Here is a 22,018-nt window from a genome sequence, read left to right as displayed (position 1 = left end):
TGTAAGCAGACGGATCTCATCCGGCAGGCCGTTCCACAGTCTGGGGACGACAATGGAAAATGCCTTCTGGGAGGTAGCCGAAAACCTAGATGTTGGTGGCTGAAGTAGGCCTCTCCCAGAGGACCGGAGTGTGCGAGGAGGATTATAGGGGAGAAGGCAGTCCCGGAGATAGTTTGGACCCAAACCATTTAGGGCTTTAAAGGTAATAACCAACACCTTGTACTGGGCCAGGAAACTAGTAGGCAGCCATTGGGGGGACTTTAAAACCGGAGTAATATGGTCTCTCCTAGATGTTCCGGAAATTACTCTGGCTGCCATATTCTGTACTAGTTGCAGTTTCTGGACCAAGTATGAGGGTGGCCCCATGTAGAGTGCATTACAAAAATCTAGACGTGAGGTTACCAGCGTGTGGATAACAGTCTCAAGATCCCTTACTTCCAGGAAAGGGCGCAGCTGGCGTATCAGCCGAAGCTGATAACAAGCACTCTTTGACTGTCGCATTTACCTGATTTGACATCAGGAACGATGAATCAAGGAGCACCCCTAGACTGCGAACGCAGTCCTTGACGGAGAGTGTGACCCCGTCCAGGACCGGAGGTTGCAACCCGATTCTTGGTTTTGGGGCCGCTACCGTGAGCACCTCCGTTTTGCCTTGATTCAGTCTCAATCTGTTTTTCCTGATCCAGCCCATTACTGGCTGAAGACATTCATTGAGAGAGGAGATGCCATCAGAATTAGAGGCCGATGAACGAGACATGGAGAAATAGATTTGGGTATCATCAGCATACTGATAACACCCAGCTCCATAACTCCGAATGATCTCACCCAGCGGCTTCATATAGATGTTGAACAACATTGGGAACAGGATAGTACCCTGTGGGACTCCACAGGTGCGCTCCCTTTTACTGGAGCAACTGTCCCCAAGCATCACCCCCTGGGATCTGCCCGAGAGGAAGGAATGGAGCCACTGCAGTGCATTGCCTCCAATTCCCAATCCCCCCAGGCAATCCAAGAGGATGCCATGATCTATTGTGTCAAAAGCCGCTGAGAGGTCTAAAAGCACCAACAGGGTCACACTGCCCCTGTCGATGTTCAGACGCAGATCGTCGGTCAAGGCAACCATGGCAGTCTCAACCCCAAAGCCTGTCCTGAAGCCAGTTTGAAATGGGTCAAGATAATCGGTTTCATCCAAGACAGCTTGGAGTTGAAGAGTAACCACCCTCTTGATTACCTTGCTCAAGAATGGCAATAAAGAGACTGGTCTATAGTTGTTCATATCCAGGGGGTCCAGGGAAGGTTTTTTCAGAAGCGGCCTAACAGCTGTGATGGGCAAGGGTTGAGCGGGCAAGTTGTTTTCCTCACTCTACCAAGGAGCTTGTCCACGTCATTGGTATTCAGAGATTGAAGTTGATCCAGGATAATCTCATTAACGGAGTCGATGGGCATCTCGTCCGCTGTTTCTGTTACAATACTGGCGTCTAAGTCAGCTCTTATCTGAGAGATTTTGTCTGCAAAGAAGTTGTTAAATGCATCACAGTAGGCCGTTGTTGGGTTTAGTAAAGGGTTCTGCGCAGGGGGTACCTGCTTCAGTTCCCCACTACCCTAAACAGCTCTGCTGGATGGGACTCTGCAGACGCAATCCGTGCAGAGAAGAAATGTCTCTGCGCTGCACGTATTGCCTCCCGATAGGACCAAAGAAAGTTCCTATGGCGAGTCTTGTCAGATAAGAGTCCAGTTTTTTGCCAGATGCACTCTAGTCGTTGTCCAGCCCGCTTCATTTGCCTAAGCTCTGATGTATACCATGGATTGCAATTAGAAGCGGGTTGGCAAGGACACTTGGGAGCGATCGTATTGATAGCCCTGGTAAAGTTGGTGTTCCAAGTGTTAACCAGAGCTTCGACAGGGTCACCGGCATCTCCAACCATTAAACCCTCCAAGCCTTTTTGGAATTTTATTGGTTCCATTAGCTTCCGAGGGCAGACCATTCTAATAGGTCCACCACCCCCGGAGGGTCGGATAGAGGCTCTTAGTTCCGCCTTGACCAGGAAATGATCCGTCCATGACAAGGCGGGTGTTTTTTTTTAAATCTCCGCCCACGGATGTTCCTGTTCGGTACTAAAGACCGCATCGAGTGTATGACCTGCACAGTGTGTGGGCCCGACGCCCAATTGGGATAGGCCCATGTTGGTCATGGTTTCCATGAACTCCCGAGCCGCACCTGTTAAGCTGGTCTCGAGGGGGATGTTGAAGTCTCCCAGAACTAAAAGTCTGGGGGACTCCAACAGCAACTCCGAGACCAGCTGTGTCAGCTTGGCTAGGGAGTCTGCTAGACAATGGAGTGGTCGGCAGACTAGCAGAATCCCCAAACTATCCCTGGTCCTCAGGTTAAGGTATATACACTCGAAGTGGGCTGTGTTCTGAACAGGTATCCTGGCCAAGGTCAGATTGTTCTTATAAACTAGAGCCACTCCGCCCTCCCCGCCCACTTCCCGTCACCTGATCACTAATGGAATACCCGGCTGGGAGGGACTGCGCCCACGTAACGCCGCTGTCCTCTCCCAGCCAGGTCTCTGTAAAGCAAGCCAGATCGGCATCCTCATCAAGGAGAAGATCATAAATGATATGGGTTTTGTTTTTAACTGACCTGGCATTGCAAAGGAGCAGGGTGAGGTTCCGTGGAATGGTTGGTATGATCTCCAATCCATTCCGGGAAACAGAGGGAACTGAAGGAGGGATAGCTCTCAAACAGCGATCCTGCCTTCTTTTGTAACATGTGTTCACTTCGTTCCGACCATGTCTCCCATTCCCCAGCGCAACTTGGATAGCAGCCCCCAATTCATTCCTGACCTCAGGTGAGGCAGGAGGGAATGCCATCAGCGCCGCTGCCTCAGGTGGGGGGATGGAAAACTGGGTGGTCTTTATAACCTTTCCCTGGCCCCACTGATGCTGCTGCACCACTGGGAAAGTGTAGAAGGGCAGAGAGACACCTTGCCCTAGTCCCAGTGGTTGCTGCTGCGCCGCTACCCCAGATGGGAAGATGGGAAATGGGACAGTCTTTATAGCCTCTCCCTGCCCCCACACTGCTTTCTTCTCTTCCTTAGTGCCCAGGGCCTACTGGGGAGGGACCAATTGCTCTTGCTAGACATCTAAACTTCATTGCTTGCTGAAGGCTTCTAGAATTAGGCCATGAGTGACACATTGTCCAGCAGTGCAGTATAGGCCTGAAATAGACATGCCAAAAAGAGCAGTTTCTGGTTGCTTTGGGAATGTTGTGTTCATATGATGCACAACCCAGAGTGACCAGAAACTGCTCTGAGGCTGCCAGAGAAAGGAGCGGAGAAAAACCATTCCTGTCGGCAGCTGGGTTTGGGACTGTGGCGGTGGCCCACTTTCAGAGCAGGACATGTGGTTGCTACGGTCCCTGGCTAATCATGGGTGGAGCGGCCAGAGGCCACTCCTTCATACCCATCTGCTTTGCCCCAGTGTCTTAGAGTCTGACCCATTTTAGAGACGCATCTTATCCAGCATCACATTGGTAATTATTAGATATTATCAGTTGCTTTTAAATGTTCCACCTTGAAACCATTAGAACAGGTTTCAACATTGCTACATTGTTGGGGATTTGTTGAAATATCATTTTCATCTGCAAGATGACACTTTGCTAGACAGAGACGTTACAGTGCAGCAGTAAGACCTGGCTTTCTTCCAAGCCCTAGCAAATACAATGGATTGATTCTTATCTATTTACATCTGGTGCTTGATAAATCAGGTTACTGTACTGTGTTCGTGTTTCTGTGTCATATTCTCTCTTGAAAGCAGAATTAATATCTTGTATCTAGAGATTCTTTCCCTTTAGATGTATTTTTTTTGCATGTCATGGAATTCATAATAGTTTTCAGGATCAAACTAGACATAACATGTTTCTTGTGCAGGTTTTTTTAATATGATGTATGAGAGAGGTAGCCATATGAAGGTCATGGAAGCAGTTTGACCTCTTTGCCTTTGCCATGGTTGCAGTTGGAATCACCTTTAGCCTATGCACCAGGCATTTGCATTGGGAATAAAACTTCCTTTCCATTGTAAAATATAGGCATGGGGTGGGTTTCTGTTTGGAATCAGAAGCAGTTTCAGTTGAATTAAAGTACTCTGCCCCATGCTAAAGTCTGGTTCTACATCCTCACATTTTGACTTTAAAAAAACCATTGTACAAGGCAAAAATTGTGTGCTAAGAGAAGAAGTTGTAGATTGTAGTTTAGGAGGGCAGAATATGACTATTTTAAAGGAACTGGGAATAAGAGGCACAAATTCTGTTCTTCACTTTTAGTGATCTAAGAAATGGAGCAATGTAGGCAGGGAGGTCTGTGTCCTTATCTTTTAATGCTTTCAGCTGCACAGCTTCAAAACTTAGTTTTATTGGTTGCCTGTCAAGGGACCCCACTGTGTTGTGTGAATGGTTATTACTGGGGAAGGTTTTTTCTTTTTTTACCTGCTGTCTAGATGCTGCACAGACACTTGCTCTCGCAAAGGATCAGAGTGTGGATAATCCAAGCCAAGATCAACTGAAGGTAAAACCCACTACTGGGTGGTTTCTTTTGTCGTACAGAGTGTCCCTTCTCTGTACCTGTACATGGTGGACTGCTAGAACTTCTGATTTGTTTGACTGGTAGCTTTTTGCTTTCCTCAGAAGTTCTTGGTAGTCCACACAGCAGGGACAGAGTGACCATTCTCTGTTCTCTACCTAACAGAGTTCCAGTCTCTGAGCATCTTTTCTGGGATGTAGCACTTCTTGTCCTCAGACACACCAGCTTGTGTTGTTGGGTAGGATTTTCTGAAAAGTAACAGAAATTTGCTTAGCAAAATGTCCTTTTAGAAAGCTTCTAGTAAATAAAAAGCCTTAGCATAATGTAATTTGTTTCATGTACTATTTGGATTAGTTTAGCCCAATTTGAGAGAGACCTTCACGTTTTGGTTAACAAGCTTGGTAACATTAGCATGTAGCAGCTTTTGGAAAGTTGTAGGCTTGATTTTGTTCTAAATTTTGGTTGGATTGTAACTTCTACTTATGTCTTCTTGATCCTTAACAATTGTCTTGGTCAGTTAATAAATGTGCTTTGTATGTTCAGTAAACCTTTATTCATCTGATAACTCTCTGATATTGCTCTGCAGCTGGTGGCTCAGAAAGGAAGTGCTGCATCCCTGTGTCTCTTAAAGATCTGATTGGTTAACAGGTTTACTTTCTTCCTTCTTTAAGCAGAGTAGCACAGAGAGAAGTTTTATCACTGGTTATAAAGAGGAAACACCCCTCATCTGTACATCAAAGTATACCTGCAAAGAGGAGACAGGTGAGTGTAGTATTTGTGAAAAAAATAATAATTGGAACAAGACCACCATGTAGTGGGCTGTTCACATTTTGATTTGGGGGTATTTTGCTGTCCTTTATCTGCTGTTCTTGCATCTGGTTCCATATGTGAGATCACATAAGGACGTTATATACTAATCAAAACGCAATGAAAGCAAACTGCCTCTTTGTGTTAAGCTCTCAAACCCAAGATTATTTCTTGATCCTCATTAGAGCCTTTCTGTTTATCCATTAGAAATATGTATTCTGTTAGAGAGACTGATTATAGTAGTACTATTGACGTTTGAAGGGCAGGATGTTAGTTTGCTGGGGAGAAAGTACCTTCTGTTTGAAAGCTTTTTTTATGGAGAGGCTTAGTCCTATGAGAATTGGGAATAAGTCAGAGTAGGATGTTTTTTATACTAATAAAACACTATTGTGGGAATTAATTTTCCAAAGTGTGACTTTTTATATGCAGACTCAGAAAATTTTGAATATCTGAAAAAGTCCAAATAACAAATCTGTCATTGTACATTGATATTAAGAATCTTTCACATTCTTAATGGAATTGAACCAAATATACATGTGGGATCAATTTATCTTCCTCAAGATTTTCCTTGGGTTTTGTAGAGATAAAAGTTCAGTTTATTACAATATATGCTGTCAGCCAGTTATTGGTAAAAAGTCTTAACACATATATGTGTAAACTCAAGAATTCTTTTTATTGTAAGATGTATAATTATTTACATCTTATGCTTCTTCACATTATAAACGTTGCTAGACTTGTAAGGTTTTCCTTTAATTTTAATTTTCTCTGGCATAGAAAAACTCAAATTTCATTATTCTTATAAGTAAAAATATATTTAAGGAATATATTTATATATAAGAAAAAAGTATTTGAGGAAGATCAGGCTGGGGAACAAGTGAGCTTTCTCCTTATGAGTGTTCAACTAATGTTTGGGAGGCAGGGTAGGAATACTGGGTGTTACTTGGTCTAAAGATATCGATTTAAGAGTGAGCTGTGTCTCAGTGAACAAGATTGTCCATTGTTTCATAAAAACAACAAACATATTCTAATCTGAACTTTGTTTGGCTTCTGCAAATAAAGCACTTCTAAATAACCTATCAAAAGAACAAACCAAGCTGGATCTGGTGCTTGAAGAGTGGGATATACCTGGCCTTCCATGGTGGTTTTTGGGGAATCTGAGAAACAATTACAAGTCCAGAAGTAATGGCTCAACAGATATACAAACTAATCAAGTGAGTATCCTTTCTTGATGTCTATATCTAAGCATAGGGTGTGATGAGTCTGAGGTCCTCAGAGTGGTTTTATGTGGAATAGTACAGAGAAGGACAGAGCAGACAATGAAAGTAGCAGATTCTTCCTACTCTTGGCTTTAGCTGCTCTCACTATGATTTGTTGTTTCCGTGGGGTTTTCTTATGGGTCTGTGGCACTTAATAAGAAAAAGGTTCCCTGTCATGTTATGAATTATTCCTGTTGGCTATTTTAAGTCAGGCTTTGTTTACTGGTAAAGTCTTTTTTAAACTTGGCTTCTAATGTATAGACTTCAGGGAAGAAGAACAGGTTGAAGAACTGAAATTATGAAAATAGCACAGGACAGACAAAAGAGTCATCCATTCTATAGTAAGGACGGAGAGTGTTCTGTTTCTAATCTAATTCTTTCTTGACTGTGGCAAGACACAGAAAGATCAAAGTGAAGGATGTAGGATGCTGCAGAGTGAATGCTTCCCTTCCCTCTCAGTAGTTAGCAATAGCAAGTACATTTTCTATACTGCTTATCAGTGCACTTAAGCACTAACTAAGCAGTTCACAATGTGTAAGTAATTGCCCCCAACAAGCTGGGTACTCATTTTAGCGACCTACAGAAGGATGCCAGGCTGAGTTAACCATGTGGCTATGAATGGCTGCAGTACAGGGATTTAACCAGTGCCACCAGGGCTCCTAGTTTACTTCAGACCTCCCTGAGGATACTATCTTTGGAGGCTCTTTGGAATTTAAAATACATACATTCCGCCCTCCCCATGTACAGGGGATCCGTGCCAGACATGCCCCTCCATGTATGGGAAAAAGAGTGTATGCTCAAGCCCCATAGAAAATACTGGGGGATGTGTTTGTGGCGGCACACGGCATGAGTACGCCCCATTATTTCTGTCAGGGTTAGCCTTCCGTGTAAGCTCAAAGCCAAGGAAGGCAAACCTGCCTAGAAGGAGGACCGACTGTACTTAAATGTATCTGTGTGTTTCTTTTTACTTCACTGTATCATTGTCGCATCAAGTTACTGAAGAAATAGTATTTTCTTTTCTTCCAACTTCTCTCTAGGATGTAGATACCGTTGCTGTTTCAGATACAACTGATGACTTGTGGTTCTTCAATGAACCTGCTTCAGATCAGTTAGATATTACAGTCACAGGAAAAGGAATTGATTGTGAACAGACTATCGAAGATGGAAAAGAGAGTAGCAAAACGGTAAGATCTGCTATCAAAGTAATTGGATTGGGTTTGTCTGACAAAATAAATATGAGTGTTTTTTGGCTTAATGCGATCCTTAGCAATTTGATGGGTTATACTTTCAATCTTTGTTTTATTAGCAAAGATGTTTGTGCGCTGTCATGGACTTGTATTGCACAACAATTGACACTCATCTATGTGACTCATTTCAAGAGTCACACTGAACTTGTTCTATCTGACAATTATTAGCAGGTGTCCCTGGTATGGGGAAGAAAATTTTCAAGTGCTCAGTTTTTCTGTGAAAATCATTTGTTTCTATCAGCAACAGCAACCCCCCCCCACTAAATCTTTGATAGTAAACATAACTTTCATTAACGAATGACAGTTGTGTTTCATTCTTTTCCCTTGAGCTTAGAAAGTTGGGAGTGTATTTGCTTCAGATCTGTTAGCGTTTTTGTTGATTTTTAAGTACAATAGTCATATTAATGCCTAATCAGAGAGGAATTATTGTCTGCTCAAACGCATGCACACCAGCAGAACAGTTTGCAATATCTGCTGCGTTGTTTACCTGAACCAGGCTTTATAGGATCACACCTCAAATGTCTGTCCCAGCGGAAGCTTGTTTGCTTGTCGTGCAAAAAGAGAGTAGGAAGAGTGTCAGTCTGACTTCACTGGGAATGAATTCCTGAGCCTGAAGGCAGGTACTGAAGAGGGCCCTCTCCTGTGTTCCCACCAGAGGTACCTGTAAAGAGAGAATAGCCTTCCTTGGAGATCTCAAAGCATGGGCAGGTTTGTAAGGGAGTATGCATCCTGAGCTGTATAATCCAGCGCTATGAATTGAGCCACTAGATCTATTGCAACAAGGGAGTTGTGGGATAGTGAGGGGTTTTCCCCCCTTTTCTTTCTTTTTTTTTTTTGAGGAAGAATATATACTACAGTGAGCTACACTGCTTTGATCGTAGGAAAAGCGGTCTATAAATAAGCAATTTATTATTATTATATTATTGTGTTGGTCACACATATGCTGAAAGGACTGAGCATGTACAGTCGTCCCTCAACATTCACAGCTTTGGCACTCGCAGTTTTGATCATTCGCAAAGTCAAGCCCATTGTGCGCACACTCCTTCTCCTGGTTTTTTCTCTTCTGAGAGAAAAGGCCCAGGAGGGAAAAGCCAGGAAGGGTGCATGTGCCAAACCCAGCCCTTTCCAGGACAGAGAGCTGCCTCTTTCCCCAATCAGTTCTCCATCCTGGGAAGGGGTTTGGTGAAATGATCCCCCACCCTTTTCCAGGACAGACAGCTGCCTAGGGAAAGAGGCACCTCTCTGTCCTAGGAAGGTGTGAGGAGCCAGGTGAAGGAATGGGAGGGCAAGGAAAGAAGAGGAGCACGTGTGCTCCTGTTCCTCTCTTTCCACCCAGCCATACCTTTAACTGGCTTTCTGGGGAGGGGGAGTTATTCATGGTTTTTCCACATTCGCGGAGGTCTTGCATCCCAACCCCCATGAATGTGGAAAGACAACTGTAGATCACACCAACAAAATTACACAGCTTGTGTTTTTAGGATTGTTGTTTTTTGGCTTGCTTTATATTGTGTAGGTAGAGAAGGCCAAATTAAAAATGGATTTGTATCAGAGAGATAGGAGACCAGTGTACAGAGGCTTGTCATGGTAGTGTAACTAGCTTACTATATGTCTGTGCATACTAGCTAGAATTTCTCAGTATTTGTACATCATGAGTGTACAGTACTAGAAAAGATTTTTGTAATTGTATACATTTTGTGAAGCACATTTAGCAATTCAGAGAGATTCATGATTAATAGGAGTACCAGAACAGAGTTACTTAAAAAAACCCCAAAAACTTGATAACATCAAGCAAAAGCTTAGGGCAGGGTGTTTCTTTCTTTAAGACAATAACAATGACAGTTGCACATCCTTTCTGTTTTATTTATATATTATAGGTGAGTGAAGTTACATCTTCAGATGACTTTGAAGATTCACAATCCTTAAGTGATGACACAGACATCGATATTACCACTGAGGTGTGTATACTTACAGCTTACTATCCCTTGTCTGTTTTATGTTTAGAAGTTTAAGGTATACATTTAGGTGTACATCAGAGCACTTTACTGCATCTCTTTAAACCTTAAGCAATCAATTTGTAGCTTTTATTGCAACATCTAGACAGATGGTAATTAATCATATTGTGAGCACAAAACAGTCACAGATTAAACTAAAACAACACAATAGGCTTAATAATAAATAGGTAATGGTTAGTTTATGCTTAGTTGTAGATATTCAGCTTTCTATAATATTCTTCCATTCACTCTCTTAATGGCTGGTTGAGGGATTTCATTATGATATCCAGGGATACTTCAGTTAACAAAGCCTCTGACAAAGAAGCTCCTTTTTACAAAGTTTTTTTTACGTCCATTCAGCTTCCTCTTATTCCTTGTTCTTTGCCTAGGTGGAATTTTGTTTTGTTTTTATCTTGCAGCATCAACATTGGGAGAATGGTGAAGGGGAGGGCTGGAAAAACAGGCTTTCACGGCTGGGTTGCAGCAGCATGTTTACAGTAAATAAGTTCAGTAAAGCTTGATCTGAGAAAGAATGTGATTCTACTACAACCAATCCTGTTGTAGTTGTGTGTGTCTGCCTACAATAGGCAAGGCAAACACAACAGCTTGCAGAATTGCTTACTGAGTATGAGTGAACAGCAAAAGAGAAAAAAGAAGAAAGTAGATTATCTTCCCTCATCAGCTACTGTCATCCTGTTGAAAAAGCATAAATCTCAGTGTTTCCTCACCAGAATGGAAATGATAAGAAAAGTGGAGTGTAGTGGAAGAAAAACTCATCCCTTGATCTGTCTTGGAAGAAAATTTCAAGTGGGCTTTTGAAGCTTCACACTTAGACAAGGCTTACTTGATCTGGTTATTTCATTTCACGCGTACATATTGTACTTGTTGTTGTGTGTCTTCAAGTCGTTTTATGGTGACCCTAAGGTGAATCTATCATGGGGGTTTTCTTGGCAAGTTTCTTCAGAGTGGTTTGCCATTGGCCTTCTCTGAGGCTGAGAATGTGTGACTTTCCCAGGGTCACCCAGTGGGTTTACACACCTGAGCTGAGATTTGAACCCTGGTCTCCAGAGTCAAAGTTCAACAATTAAACCACTATGCCATGCTGGTATTGAATAAAAAGTTAGCTTAAACAAGATGAACTGCTCTACTTTTTGGGAGTTATTATCTACCCCATTCTTTCAGTGTTATTTCTGCCCCTGGCACCAAACTTTTTTTTTAAAGAAATAATGCCCAGGAACCCATCTGCTTTCACTGAGGTGTATCTGTAGGTGATTAACTTGTTCTAGTCAGGGCTTCTTTGCACCCAGTTGTTTAGAGGTCAGTTTTCAGCAAGTCACTGAGAAGGATGGGAGTGAACTAATGAATGTGACTCACTTACTGTCTAAAGAACAAAGGATATGAAGATTTTCAACATGACTGAAAGCAGTAGATAAGACAGATGCTACGTTATGCATGTGACTATTTTTTAAAAATTTTAATTCAGTTTTATAAAAACCATAAATACAAAAAGAATTGCAGGAGAAGAACAAATGCAAAGACAAAAAAGAGGAGACATGGAATCTCTTACCATGTCAATTAGTCCACATAGTAAATGAAAAGGAAAGGAAGGAAGGAAGGAAGGAAGGAAAAACCCCAGTAAATGATTATTTTTTGGCTCACGTTTGTTTATGGTATTTGTCCAACCTAGATTATCTTGTATCCACAAGGGCTCATACAGAAAATTGTGATCTAACATAATAGAAAACCAAAAGAAACCATGTTTCAAAATAATTGCTCCTCTTTTTTTGTGCTAGGATTATATTTATTTCATTTGACAATTTTCTCAAATTGATCAACTAACCACATTCTCCTAAATCTTTCCCCCCCTATTGATAGACCACCCAAATTTTCCCAACTTTTACAACATTTTTACAAAAGCCAAAGCTAGGGAAATATAAGTTTTATGCAATATAACCTTATTTTACACAACAAAATAACAATGACAGAGTGAAACCCCCCTCAATAGTGTATATATTTACCAGTCATCTTTGAAAGATATTTTAAAAACAATAATTTTCAGTTTCAGTTAATCTTTGGACAGTATTAGCTACGTATGTTGCTGCAGTCTCTTAGAGGGAGGGGGAAAGGGCAAAGCAGATGCCCCACCAGGAGCAACCAGAGACCATTCTGGCCTCAAGTGTGCTGGGACAATGGCAGCAATGTGGACTCTTTCCAAAGTGGACTGCCACTATGGTCACAAGCTGGCCACCACCAGGGGTCAGATTTAATCGTCTCCTTTTTGATCTGGTCCAAAATACCGGATCACAGTGTCAGAGCGGCTTCTGGCCACTGGGAGGGGGTGCATCATCAGAAAGTTATGCCCCCAAAGCAGCCAGTGCTTTTGGTCAGTGTATTTCAAGCCTATTCCTTCATGATCCTGCACCTTACATTTGTATAGCTGTATTGCTCTAGCCAGACTTCTCTCAATTTTTTGTCCTGTCATCTTAGATATGAGCCAGAAATGGAGAGACGTGGATAGAGGAATTAGCTGGAAGGGTATCTTTCACCTGTATTCTCCTTTATTAACACAAGCAGTATATCCTGTCCTTTCTTGATATCCTCCTGAAGGAGACATGTGACCAGAAATGTCTATCTAGTACCATCATATTTAACTTAAACAGTGTGTGTGGGGAATGATCTCAAGATAAATATATTGATGACTTTCTTTCAGATAGGTTCATTGGCCAGATTAAATGTACTGTAGTCTCACAACTTGGCTAAAACATTGTCAGGTACTCTTTGAGTCATTTGAAATGAGCTGGATCACACAGCAATTCTTGAATTCTGTGCTTTGAAAAGACCCAAGTACCCTGTTTCCCTGAAAATAAGGCATACCAATAAAATAAGCTGTAGCAGGATTTCTAAGCATTTGCACAATATAAGCCGCACCCCGAAAATAAGACACAGTGATACGCGTAGCTATTCAGCATGCCGGAGCGGAGCAGTAAAGAAGACGGGCAGCCCTTCTCATCTGCCCCATCATAAAAATAAGACATTCCCTGAAAATAAACCATAGTGTGTCTTCTTGAGGAAAAATAAATATAAGACAGTGTCTTATTTTCGGGGAAACGCAGTATGTAGAAGAAAGAAATATGATGTACTCTAATGGGGCATTGTTTAAATTCTGAAAGATTTCTGTTTTAATCCCTCAACAAGGACATTTGCAGCTTAATCTCAGTGAATGATACCATTTCTTTAGTTTTTGTATCATTTCTTTTTTGCTGGTTGCTTATTATTATTATTAACCTTTATTTATAAAGCGCTGTAAATTTACACAGCGCTGTATGTACATACATACATACATTCTCTTTGCAAGAGAAGTGCATATCCTGTTTCTCATAGACTGCAGAATCAACCCATGCTGGTTGTAAGACAAATTGGACTGTCTTTGATGTTGGATAACCGAATTAAAGCTTTAAATTCAAATGCTGTTGCCCTTTGTGTATAGGATGATCAAGTAAGCCACCATCATTTGTGCAGATTCTACAGATTTTATGTATTTAGAGTGTCTGAGAAATATACCTTTAACTGACATAAGGTGCTACCTCTCCTTGAATTTGGAACGCAGCATTGAAAATTTATGATAGTGTAGAGAAGGAGAAATTGTCTTGTAGGATTCTGCAGGGTTAGGAATCAGAGTGAGATTCAGGAGCTAAAGAGCTAAATATGCATCCACTGACTTGTGTTTTATTTGACTTCTTTTTTCATTCATCAGGACTGTTGGCAGTGTACCAAATGCAAGAAATTCAACTCCCCCATCAAACGATATTGTTTCCGCTGTTGGGCCTTAAGGAAAGACTGGTTCTCTGACTGCCCCAGACTTGTACATTCTCTCTCTGCATCCAACATGGCTTCTATGCAAAGTACAGAGGAGGCAGAAGGGATGGATGTCCCAGACTGCCGAAGGACAGTATCAGCTCCAGTTGTACGGCCTAAAGACCTGTGCAGCTCAGAAATTAAATGTAGGTTAAGCCCTAAAAGCTCCATGGATTCCTTAGATTTGGCACAGGTATGTGAAGGAAGAGCGGCCTCACTACAGTTGGGTAAGTGCAAAGAAAAGAAAGAGGAAGAGGTGCAATCCTTTGATAGTAGGAAAGAATTGGGGAAACCTTGCCTTGTGTGCCAGAAGAGGCCACGGAACGGGAATATTGTCCACGGAAGGACAGCTCATCTTGTGGCCTGTTTTACATGTGCCAAAATGTTAAAAAAGGTGCGATCTCCTTGCCCGTTGTGTAAGAAACAGATACATATGGTGATCAAGGCTTACATAATATAGATGTGTCACTTGCTGGGGGTTGTAGGGGATGCTGTTTCTACCATTGCCAACACAATGAGATGGTGCTTACTTTTGTTATTACTTTTAGTTTTCTGTTTGCATATATGTCTTAGTTGTCGGAAGGAGGGAGGGAGGGAGGGAGGGGCGTTAAGGGTGGTTTAAGCTTCCATGGTACTCTGCAAATGTTATGAGGAGTCACACATCTTTCTCATGAGGAGATGAGTGTGGTTCTAATGTGGGAATAATTCCATAGCTTCTCCATAGTGAAGAAGGACTATCTGCATCATGTTCTGGAGGCACAAAAAGAGGGCAATTTATACTTCTTTTTTTTAAAAAAAAAAACTTCCTGTGGCATGAGAGACCATCTGGAGTTGAATTTATACTAAGTTTCTATATGTATGCTAAGTATGTATTAACTTGTCTTTTGTCCTTTGCACAGTGATTTTTTTTAAATATTTGAAAGCCCAAGTATATCTAATAGTTGAATCCCAAGCACTAAGCATTTTTCCAGCTATATATTGTTTTTTGTTTACATATGATGCCCCCTTTTGTCAGGTGCCTTAACTAATATATTGGGCAGCTCCTCCTGGAAGAAGATATTTGCCACCTTGTCAGTCTATGACTCTTCTGCCAAGCTTGTTAAACTTTGGGACTGAACTCTTCTGCTAAGTTTGTTTAACTGTGAGCTGTTTTCACAGCATATGTACTGCTCATGTGTGCATGTGTGCATAAATGTGTGTTTGTGTGAGAGAGAAAGAAGTGGGGATAGGAAGATTACTTGCAAAACTGTTAGAGGAAAGATGTATTTGTATTAAAATTGTACAAAATGTATAAAATGCATATTGTATTTTTCTCTATTAGCTCAAAGCTATGAGTGCTGTCTGGCTATTTAACCAAAAAGGATTTGCAAAGAGAGACTGCTCTAGTGAGCTGTGTGTACAGTTGAGTTTTGTTGTTGGGTACCACAATAAAAAAAAATGCAAGCTATTTAGCAGTCAGCTGCAGGGTTCTGTTCTTCATCCTGGCCAGTGGCTTGTAACTGTGAATTGTTTGGTAAAAGTGAATTTAAGGTGCTCAGATGTAATACTTTCATGCCCCTAATTTATTTCTGAGAAGAAAGAGCAGTAAGATGATTTAGGGATTTATCTGATTTAAAAACTTTTTTGAGACTTAGTTATTTAAAATCTAGTAACATAGTTTTTAAAAATGTATCCAGCTGATTACAGCTTCTTGGGTGGAAAAAAGACCTTGACTTGCAGTAATTATACCCTTCACTTGCTAGAGTTTATGTTGCTGGAATAATTATGTTTGTTCTCACTCCTCTAACTTCTAAAGATACAGTCCGCCCTCCTTATCTGTGGACTTGCCATCCGTAGATTTAACCATCTGCAGACAGCAAGCTCCTGTTTTTCTTAATGGCAGCCTGTACATGCGGCCATGTCCATGCCATGTTGCCATAAAAAACAAACAAACAGGACCTGACCATATGGGGATTTTGGTATCCAGAACAGATCCCCCCATGGATATGGAGGTCGACTATAAATGAAATCTTTATCTTGTATTATTGAGGCTAAAACAGATCAAATTGTTACAAGTTTACTACTTTTATGGTCCTCTCCTGGATGCAGCTGTATCAGTTATGCTAGAGCTATTTTTAAAGGTCAGAGTGTCATCACAATTTGTCTCCATAATTGACAAAAGTACTATAAAATTAGATAATTTGTATATTAAAAATGTAAAGCAGTTTAGATTTCTTATGTTAGCAATAAACTTTTCAACACCAGTTGTGAAGGATATAGGCTATATGATATACTTAATATGAGGCAGCCCAGTAGAAGTTGCCAGTTAATCCCCTGACATGATGACATAGTATGAATTTGTACACCATTGCTTCCTATTTTTTGATACTACTGTCAAGGTTTGGGAAAACTACATAGAAAAACATGTTGCTGTATAGGTGGGAGAGAACCTGTGTTATTATGGTGTAGGGGAGAGATAACTGATCCAGGTTTGTGTAGTAGCCAAGTGCTGTTATTTAGATCTGTGCAGATGCCTTTAATCTGGGTTCCTCCCCCCCTTCCAATCCTATTTTCAGTCATTATGTATTAGAAATTATTTTACTTTGTGGATTAATCTGTAGGCCTAATGGGCCCTCTACTTTGTACTTTTTCTGCAATTTGTTTAAATAAAATTTTGCAAGTGTATTAAATGCAGTGTTATTCCACTATCAGATTATTCAATTTATATTTAGAAAGAACTGTTCAAATGATAACCCCCATCTCAGATTCTGAATTTAATTATTGAACTTCAGTAATTAGTTATGTTACAAGGTAAATAAATTAACATGCTGTCTTGATTTTTCTTCCAGCCATATCTGTAAATTGCTTACTGCACAAGGCATCTCAAAATGGCAATCTCAACAAATATTGTTATCTCTGAGAAGGAATCTGTATTGGAAAGTTTTAAGATTTTGTGTCTGGAGATCTGCATATTAGAACGTTTCTAACTTTAATACAGTCTTGAGCTTCCTTATGCACAAATGTAAATTACAGCTTGAAATTCAAGAAATAAAGCTGCTGCTGTTCCATTTTCATCAGAAATTACTAATGTCATAACAGTGGCTGTGACATGCCTTGTATTATTTGTTTGTGCCAGGGACAAGAGAATAGTACTGCTTGCGGTCTTCAGTCTCATTCGGTAATCTTCCAAAGACATTTGTCACACCTGTTTTACTTTACTGGTTAGACTGTTGTATGGGAAACCCCATGTTATAATTTGCATTCACTTGTGAAGCATACCTTGTGGTTGTGAGACTTAAAGAAGGCTGGGAGCCATGTGTGACTGAATTTTTTAGAGGAAGAGTAAGCTAAAATGTAATGAGCTTTACGTCCAATCACATGTTTAGTTTTCTTAAAGGAGAACAATCTAGCACCAAGGACAATAGTCCTAGGAAAAACGGCACACACAAACTTATTAAATCACTCTTCTGCCAGCATAATTACAACTCTGGGTGTAGCTGCACTGCAGAAATAATCCAGTTTGTCATGGCTCAGGGCTATGTTATGGCCCAGAGCGCTCTAAAAGAGAAGGCTAAATGTCTCACAAAACTACAGTCCCAGAATTCCATAGCATTGAGCCATGGCAGTTAAAGTGGTGCCAAACTGGATTATTTCTACAGAGTGGATGCAGACTTTGCAATTTGCTGCTTTCAGGTTTCAGTATCCTCAAATTTCCCAGCGGCATCACAGAAAACTGCCATCATCAATATGTGTTAGCTTATCCAAATCTCAAACATGATCCACTGCAGCACTGCCAAACTGCTAATGTTGGCAATAAATAGGAAGCTGAGTAATCTGACAACATGGCTCAAAATGACGGTTTCCATGTCTCAGAGAAGGTGTGTGGTGCTAGTGGGGAATTCCTTGCTGAGCAGTACAGAAGCAATGGTTTGTGGCCCTAACAAGATGTCTTGGGAGGTATGTTGTCTGGGGCAAAAATGTATGACATAACAGAGAGGCTGACAAGACTTGTCAAGCCTGCTGACGGTTACCCCTTCCTTTTGATCCACATGAGTACCAGTGTACAAGGCACAGCCTTCAGAATATCATAAAGAATTATGAGACTCTGGGTAGGAAGCTGAAAGAGCTGGATGCACAGGCTGTCATCTCTTCTCCCAGGGCACAGTCCAGGAAGGGAGAGGAAAATAGTGGAGGTGAACAACTGGGACTGCAGATGGTGCTACTGAAAATTTGGATTCTTGGACCTACAGTTGCAGGAGATGGGACTTCTGGCAAGGGATGTGTTGCACCTCACACCAGCTGGAAGAAATGTTTTTGCTAACAGTCTCAAAAATTTGATCACGGGGCTTTAAACTGAGCTATGTTGGGGAGGGAGACAGTATTCTGGTGGTCAGGAGTTCATCAAGGGCAGGAGATAATAATAACCAAACTGTTTAGAGGGAACAAGAGAAACAATGCAAGGACTCAACAGTGAGAAGGGAAACATTTACATAGTCATCTAGGGGTGGCAGTCCATGCCCTTAGATATCACTACACTAATGTACAAAGCATGGGAAATAAGATCTTGAACTCCTAGCACAGCAAGCCAAATACAATACAGTAGGCATCACTGAGACCTGGTGGGATGAGTTCCATAACAAATGTAGCATTAGAGGAGAAAAATATGCCATAACAGGAAGGGAATAGTAGTAGCATTATATGTCAAGGATGTTTACATCGGTGAAGAGATCCAAGACTTAAAACCTGGCAGCCACGTGGAGAGCATTCAGATAAAATTAAAAGGGGAGTGAAACAACAGGGATGCTATTGTGGGAGTCTGCTACAGATCTCGAAGTCAGACTGAGAAATTGGGTGATGCCTTTGTAGAATTGATGACCACACACTCAGAAAGCAGAGTTGTAATAGTGATCGGTAATTTCAACTATTCTGATATTTGCTGGAAGTAAAACGCTGTCAAAAAATTAAGGTGCTGCAAATTTCTTGCCTGCCTGGCAAGCAATTTCAATTCTTCAAAAGGTGGAAGAGACAGCAAGGGGATCAGCTATTTTAGATCTGACCCTAACCGACAGGGATGACCTGGTTAATAGGGTGTAAGTCAGGGGTAGGCAACCTGCGGCCTGGCGAGGCCTTGGGACCGGCCCCAGCCCGGTCCTGCCGCCAATTGCCGCCGGGGCCTTTGGGGGGCAATATCTATAGAAACCTCAGAAACATTCATTTATATTAACATTTTTTTAAAAATCAGCAAATTTTTTCGCGTGTCCTCCATTTTTTTTTAAAAAAGTGTCTTCCATTTGAAAATTTTGTCCTACATTTGTCCTGGTTTATTTATATATGTAATTTTTTTTAAAAAAAATATTTAATTATTTATATTTTGGCTTCAGCCCACCAGTTGTCTGAAGGACAGCAACCCGGCCCCCGGCTCAAAAAGATTGCCTACCCCTGGTGTAAGTGGTGGGATCCTTAGGTGGGAGTGATTATGTTCTGTAGTTTGTTATACAGTGGAAAGGGAATCAAAGCATAGACACATCTTAGACTTTAGGAAAGCTGATTTCATTAAACGGGGAAATACTGGGTGTGATCCTGTGGTCAAGAATAGTTAAAAAGGAGTTACTGAAGATACAGTTCAAAACAATTCCAATGAGGAGGAATAGTTGGAGGTGTCGCAAGAAGCCAGAATGAGTTACTAAAAAAAAAAACACCTTTCAACTAAGTTTTAAAAGGGATGTGTATATGAAATGGAAGAGGGGGGATCACCAAAAAAGAATTTTAAAAAAATAGCATGTGTAGAGGGAAAAGTCAGAAAAGCAAAAGTGCAGCATGAGCTCATGCTTGCTAGAGAGGTTAAGAACAATAAATAGGGGTTTTTTTGGCTATGTTTGTAGCAAAAGGAAGAAGAAAACGGCAGACATCTGCTTCCCCAACTCTCCTGGGGGCCCTGCCCCCCACAGCCATTTCCCAGCCGGCGGCTTTCATTGCCTCCCATCCCCATGACAGGGACTCTGTGCCTGGGGGTCAAGGCCTTCCCTCCTGGGTGTTGCCTTCCTCTCCCTCTGCCCCCCCCCCCAAGTCCTCTTCGGAGGCCATTCCCTCCAATGAAAGGGGTAAATTTATCCCCAAACACCACAAGCAGCTCAACTCCATTAAACCAGGTAGGAAAAAGCCTGCCAAATCTCTCCACTCCAAGGCTGGCCTCAAGTGCAGGGCAACCCCTAGTGGCCACCACACAAACACCAAAAAGTCCAAATTTGTTCTTTCTGACCATTCATCTGATGAGATTTTAGATTCTAATTCACAATCCCAGTCTGTATCTGAGGGGGATGAAGATGAGCTCTCTGAAGAGGAGAAAGCTGACACCCCTTTGCCTCCTTCTTCGGCCAGATTCTTTGCTTCTGAAGATTTCTCTGTTCTACTCAGAAAGGCTGTTAAGTCAATTGAACTAACTTGAGGCGCGTTCTGGATGAGCCCAATGGGGCGCCGTCGTTACGCGTCAGGGGCGACGCTTCCTGATGTGCCTTGCCCCTCGCGTGTAACAACTATGTCAAAATAGCGGTGCCGCATACAGATGGGCGCCGCCATTTTGATGTTGCGGGTGTGCACCGGAAGTGGCGCCGCGAGTGCGCGCCTCGTGCCTTGCGGCGTCTCTTCCAGGGTGCAGGAAAAAGCACCATTTTGGCGCTTCTTTATTGCTGCACGCGGGAACTGCGTGGTTTGGCTGCTGTGGTTCCCGGATGCAGCAACCGGCAGCGGCGCGAGACCGCCCGTTTTGGGCGGTCTGTAACACGCCTGAGACTTCAAAACCTGTAGAGCCCATAGATACTGATGTACCTCATAGGCAAAGGCAAATCATTTCTTCAACCTCGTCCTACAGGTGCTGAAGTACCCTTCCCATCTGACTTCATGAGAGTAGTTAGAGAAGAATGGTCTAAGCCCACAGCTGTCAGACCAAACCCTGCAGCTGTCAAACAATTTTATACCTTACCTCAGTCTGTGATGTCAAAATTCCAGGTGCCCTTGGTTGACACACCAGTTTCTGGCAAAAACAGTGATGGCACTCTAAAAATCCCAGAAGATAAAGGGCTGATTCGGCTTTAAAGAAGAGCTTTGAGGCTTCTACTACAGCTATCAGGGCCTCATCTTCCATTTCTGTCCTATCCAGGGCAGCATATGGATGTGCCAAAGACATCATTCAACTGATCCCCAAAGGTGATGCCCATCTTCGACGGGGAATAAACAAACTCATTAAAGTTTTGGCATTCACTTCAGACGCATCTCTAGACAGTATTCAGTTTTGCGCTAGAGCTCAGGCTGCATCCATCCCAGTCAGAAGACAGCTCTGGCTCAAAAATTCCAGAGCAGTGGATTCAAACTATAAGAAAAGAGATTCTACTCAACATTAGGATGAACCTCCTGACAGTAAGAGCTGTTCGACAGTGGAATACTCAGAGTGTGGTGGAGTCTCTTTCTTCTTTTTAAATAGGCTGGATGGCCATCTGTCAAGCGTGCTTTGATTGTGTATTCATGCATGTTGAGGTTGGACTGGATGGTCCTTGAGGTATCTTCCAACTCTGATTCTATGAATTACTTTAGACCTGAAAGTCTTTCTGGTAGTAAGTGTAGTAAGCTTGAGTAAACTAATGGCATGTGTGCACTCTCAAGTAGCGGAAGGTGAGACTGAGCCAGAATCTATACTTGTGGCTAGGAGACGTGCTTTAACTAGGAATGTCACAAATAGTTGAAGCATTATGATTAATTTCCTGTTTACTGCAGTAAATGGTATGTTGCCATGATCATTATTTGAACATAACTAGCATGCTATCTCCACAAACTATCTCAAAGTGAGGGAGTGGAAATGAGTATTATCTGTTGAAATAGGCTAGAAATACCGGGGGGGTAGCTGACACATGTTATTTGCCTTCAAGTAACCTTGAAGTCTTTAACCACACCGTTTTCCCCCCTCCTTGAATATATTTCCAGGAGAAGGGAAACCAACTAGCTGAAACATAGACTTAATAAAAATATTGCTGTGCTTCTGCTTGTATGTTTAATATTAAAATACTGTTAACCAATTAAATTGCCAGTGCAGTTAGAACTTTTTGTATGCAAATAATCTAGTAGCTAACTTGGATTTTTCCCCTCAATGAAATGGAAGTTTAATCACTGCCACTAGAGGAAAGGACTAATTTATTTGTGAAATAAATATAAGAATTTAGTAAATGGAAATCCTTACCTTAGAATTCTCAGTCTTTTTGAGAACTGGTTAACTAAACATTTCTCTTCCAGCTCTTTAATAATATAAATTTTAG

At 41.7% G+C, this 22,018-nt stretch overlaps 1 protein-coding gene across 4 annotated transcripts in view; it reads left to right on the top strand.

Annotated features, from left to right (window-relative positions):
* Nucleotides 1-16,409, top strand: part of MDM4 (MDM4 regulator of p53) — a 35,499-nt gene extending 19,090 nt beyond the window's left edge. The window contains exons 6-11 of one of the 4 annotated variants that reach the window (XM_042462553.1): nucleotides 4,498-4,565; nucleotides 5,252-5,342; nucleotides 6,447-6,598; nucleotides 7,681-7,827; nucleotides 9,765-9,845; nucleotides 13,636-16,409. In XM_042462553.1, coding sequence (XP_042318487.1) covers nucleotides 4,498-4,565; nucleotides 5,252-5,342; nucleotides 6,447-6,598; nucleotides 7,681-7,827; nucleotides 9,765-9,845; nucleotides 13,636-14,196 — 1,100 coding nt within the window. In that variant the 3' untranslated portion in view covers nucleotides 14,197-16,409. Of the gene's footprint in view, nucleotides 1-4,497; nucleotides 4,566-5,251; nucleotides 5,343-6,446; nucleotides 6,599-7,680; nucleotides 7,828-9,764; nucleotides 9,846-13,635 lie in introns of those variants that run through there. The other 3 variants (XM_042462556.1, XR_006103457.1, XR_006103456.1) reach the window with 3 other exon arrangements.
* Nucleotides 16,410-22,018: the final 5,609 nt, after the last annotated feature.

Source organism: Sceloporus undulatus, chromosome 4 (genome assembly GCF_019175285.1).
Source record: "Sceloporus undulatus isolate JIND9_A2432 ecotype Alabama chromosome 4, SceUnd_v1.1, whole genome shotgun sequence".
In the NCBI taxonomy this organism is placed as follows: domain Eukaryota; kingdom Metazoa; phylum Chordata; class Lepidosauria; order Squamata; family Phrynosomatidae; genus Sceloporus; species Sceloporus undulatus.
This window is presented reverse-complemented; position numbering and strand designations above follow the sequence as displayed.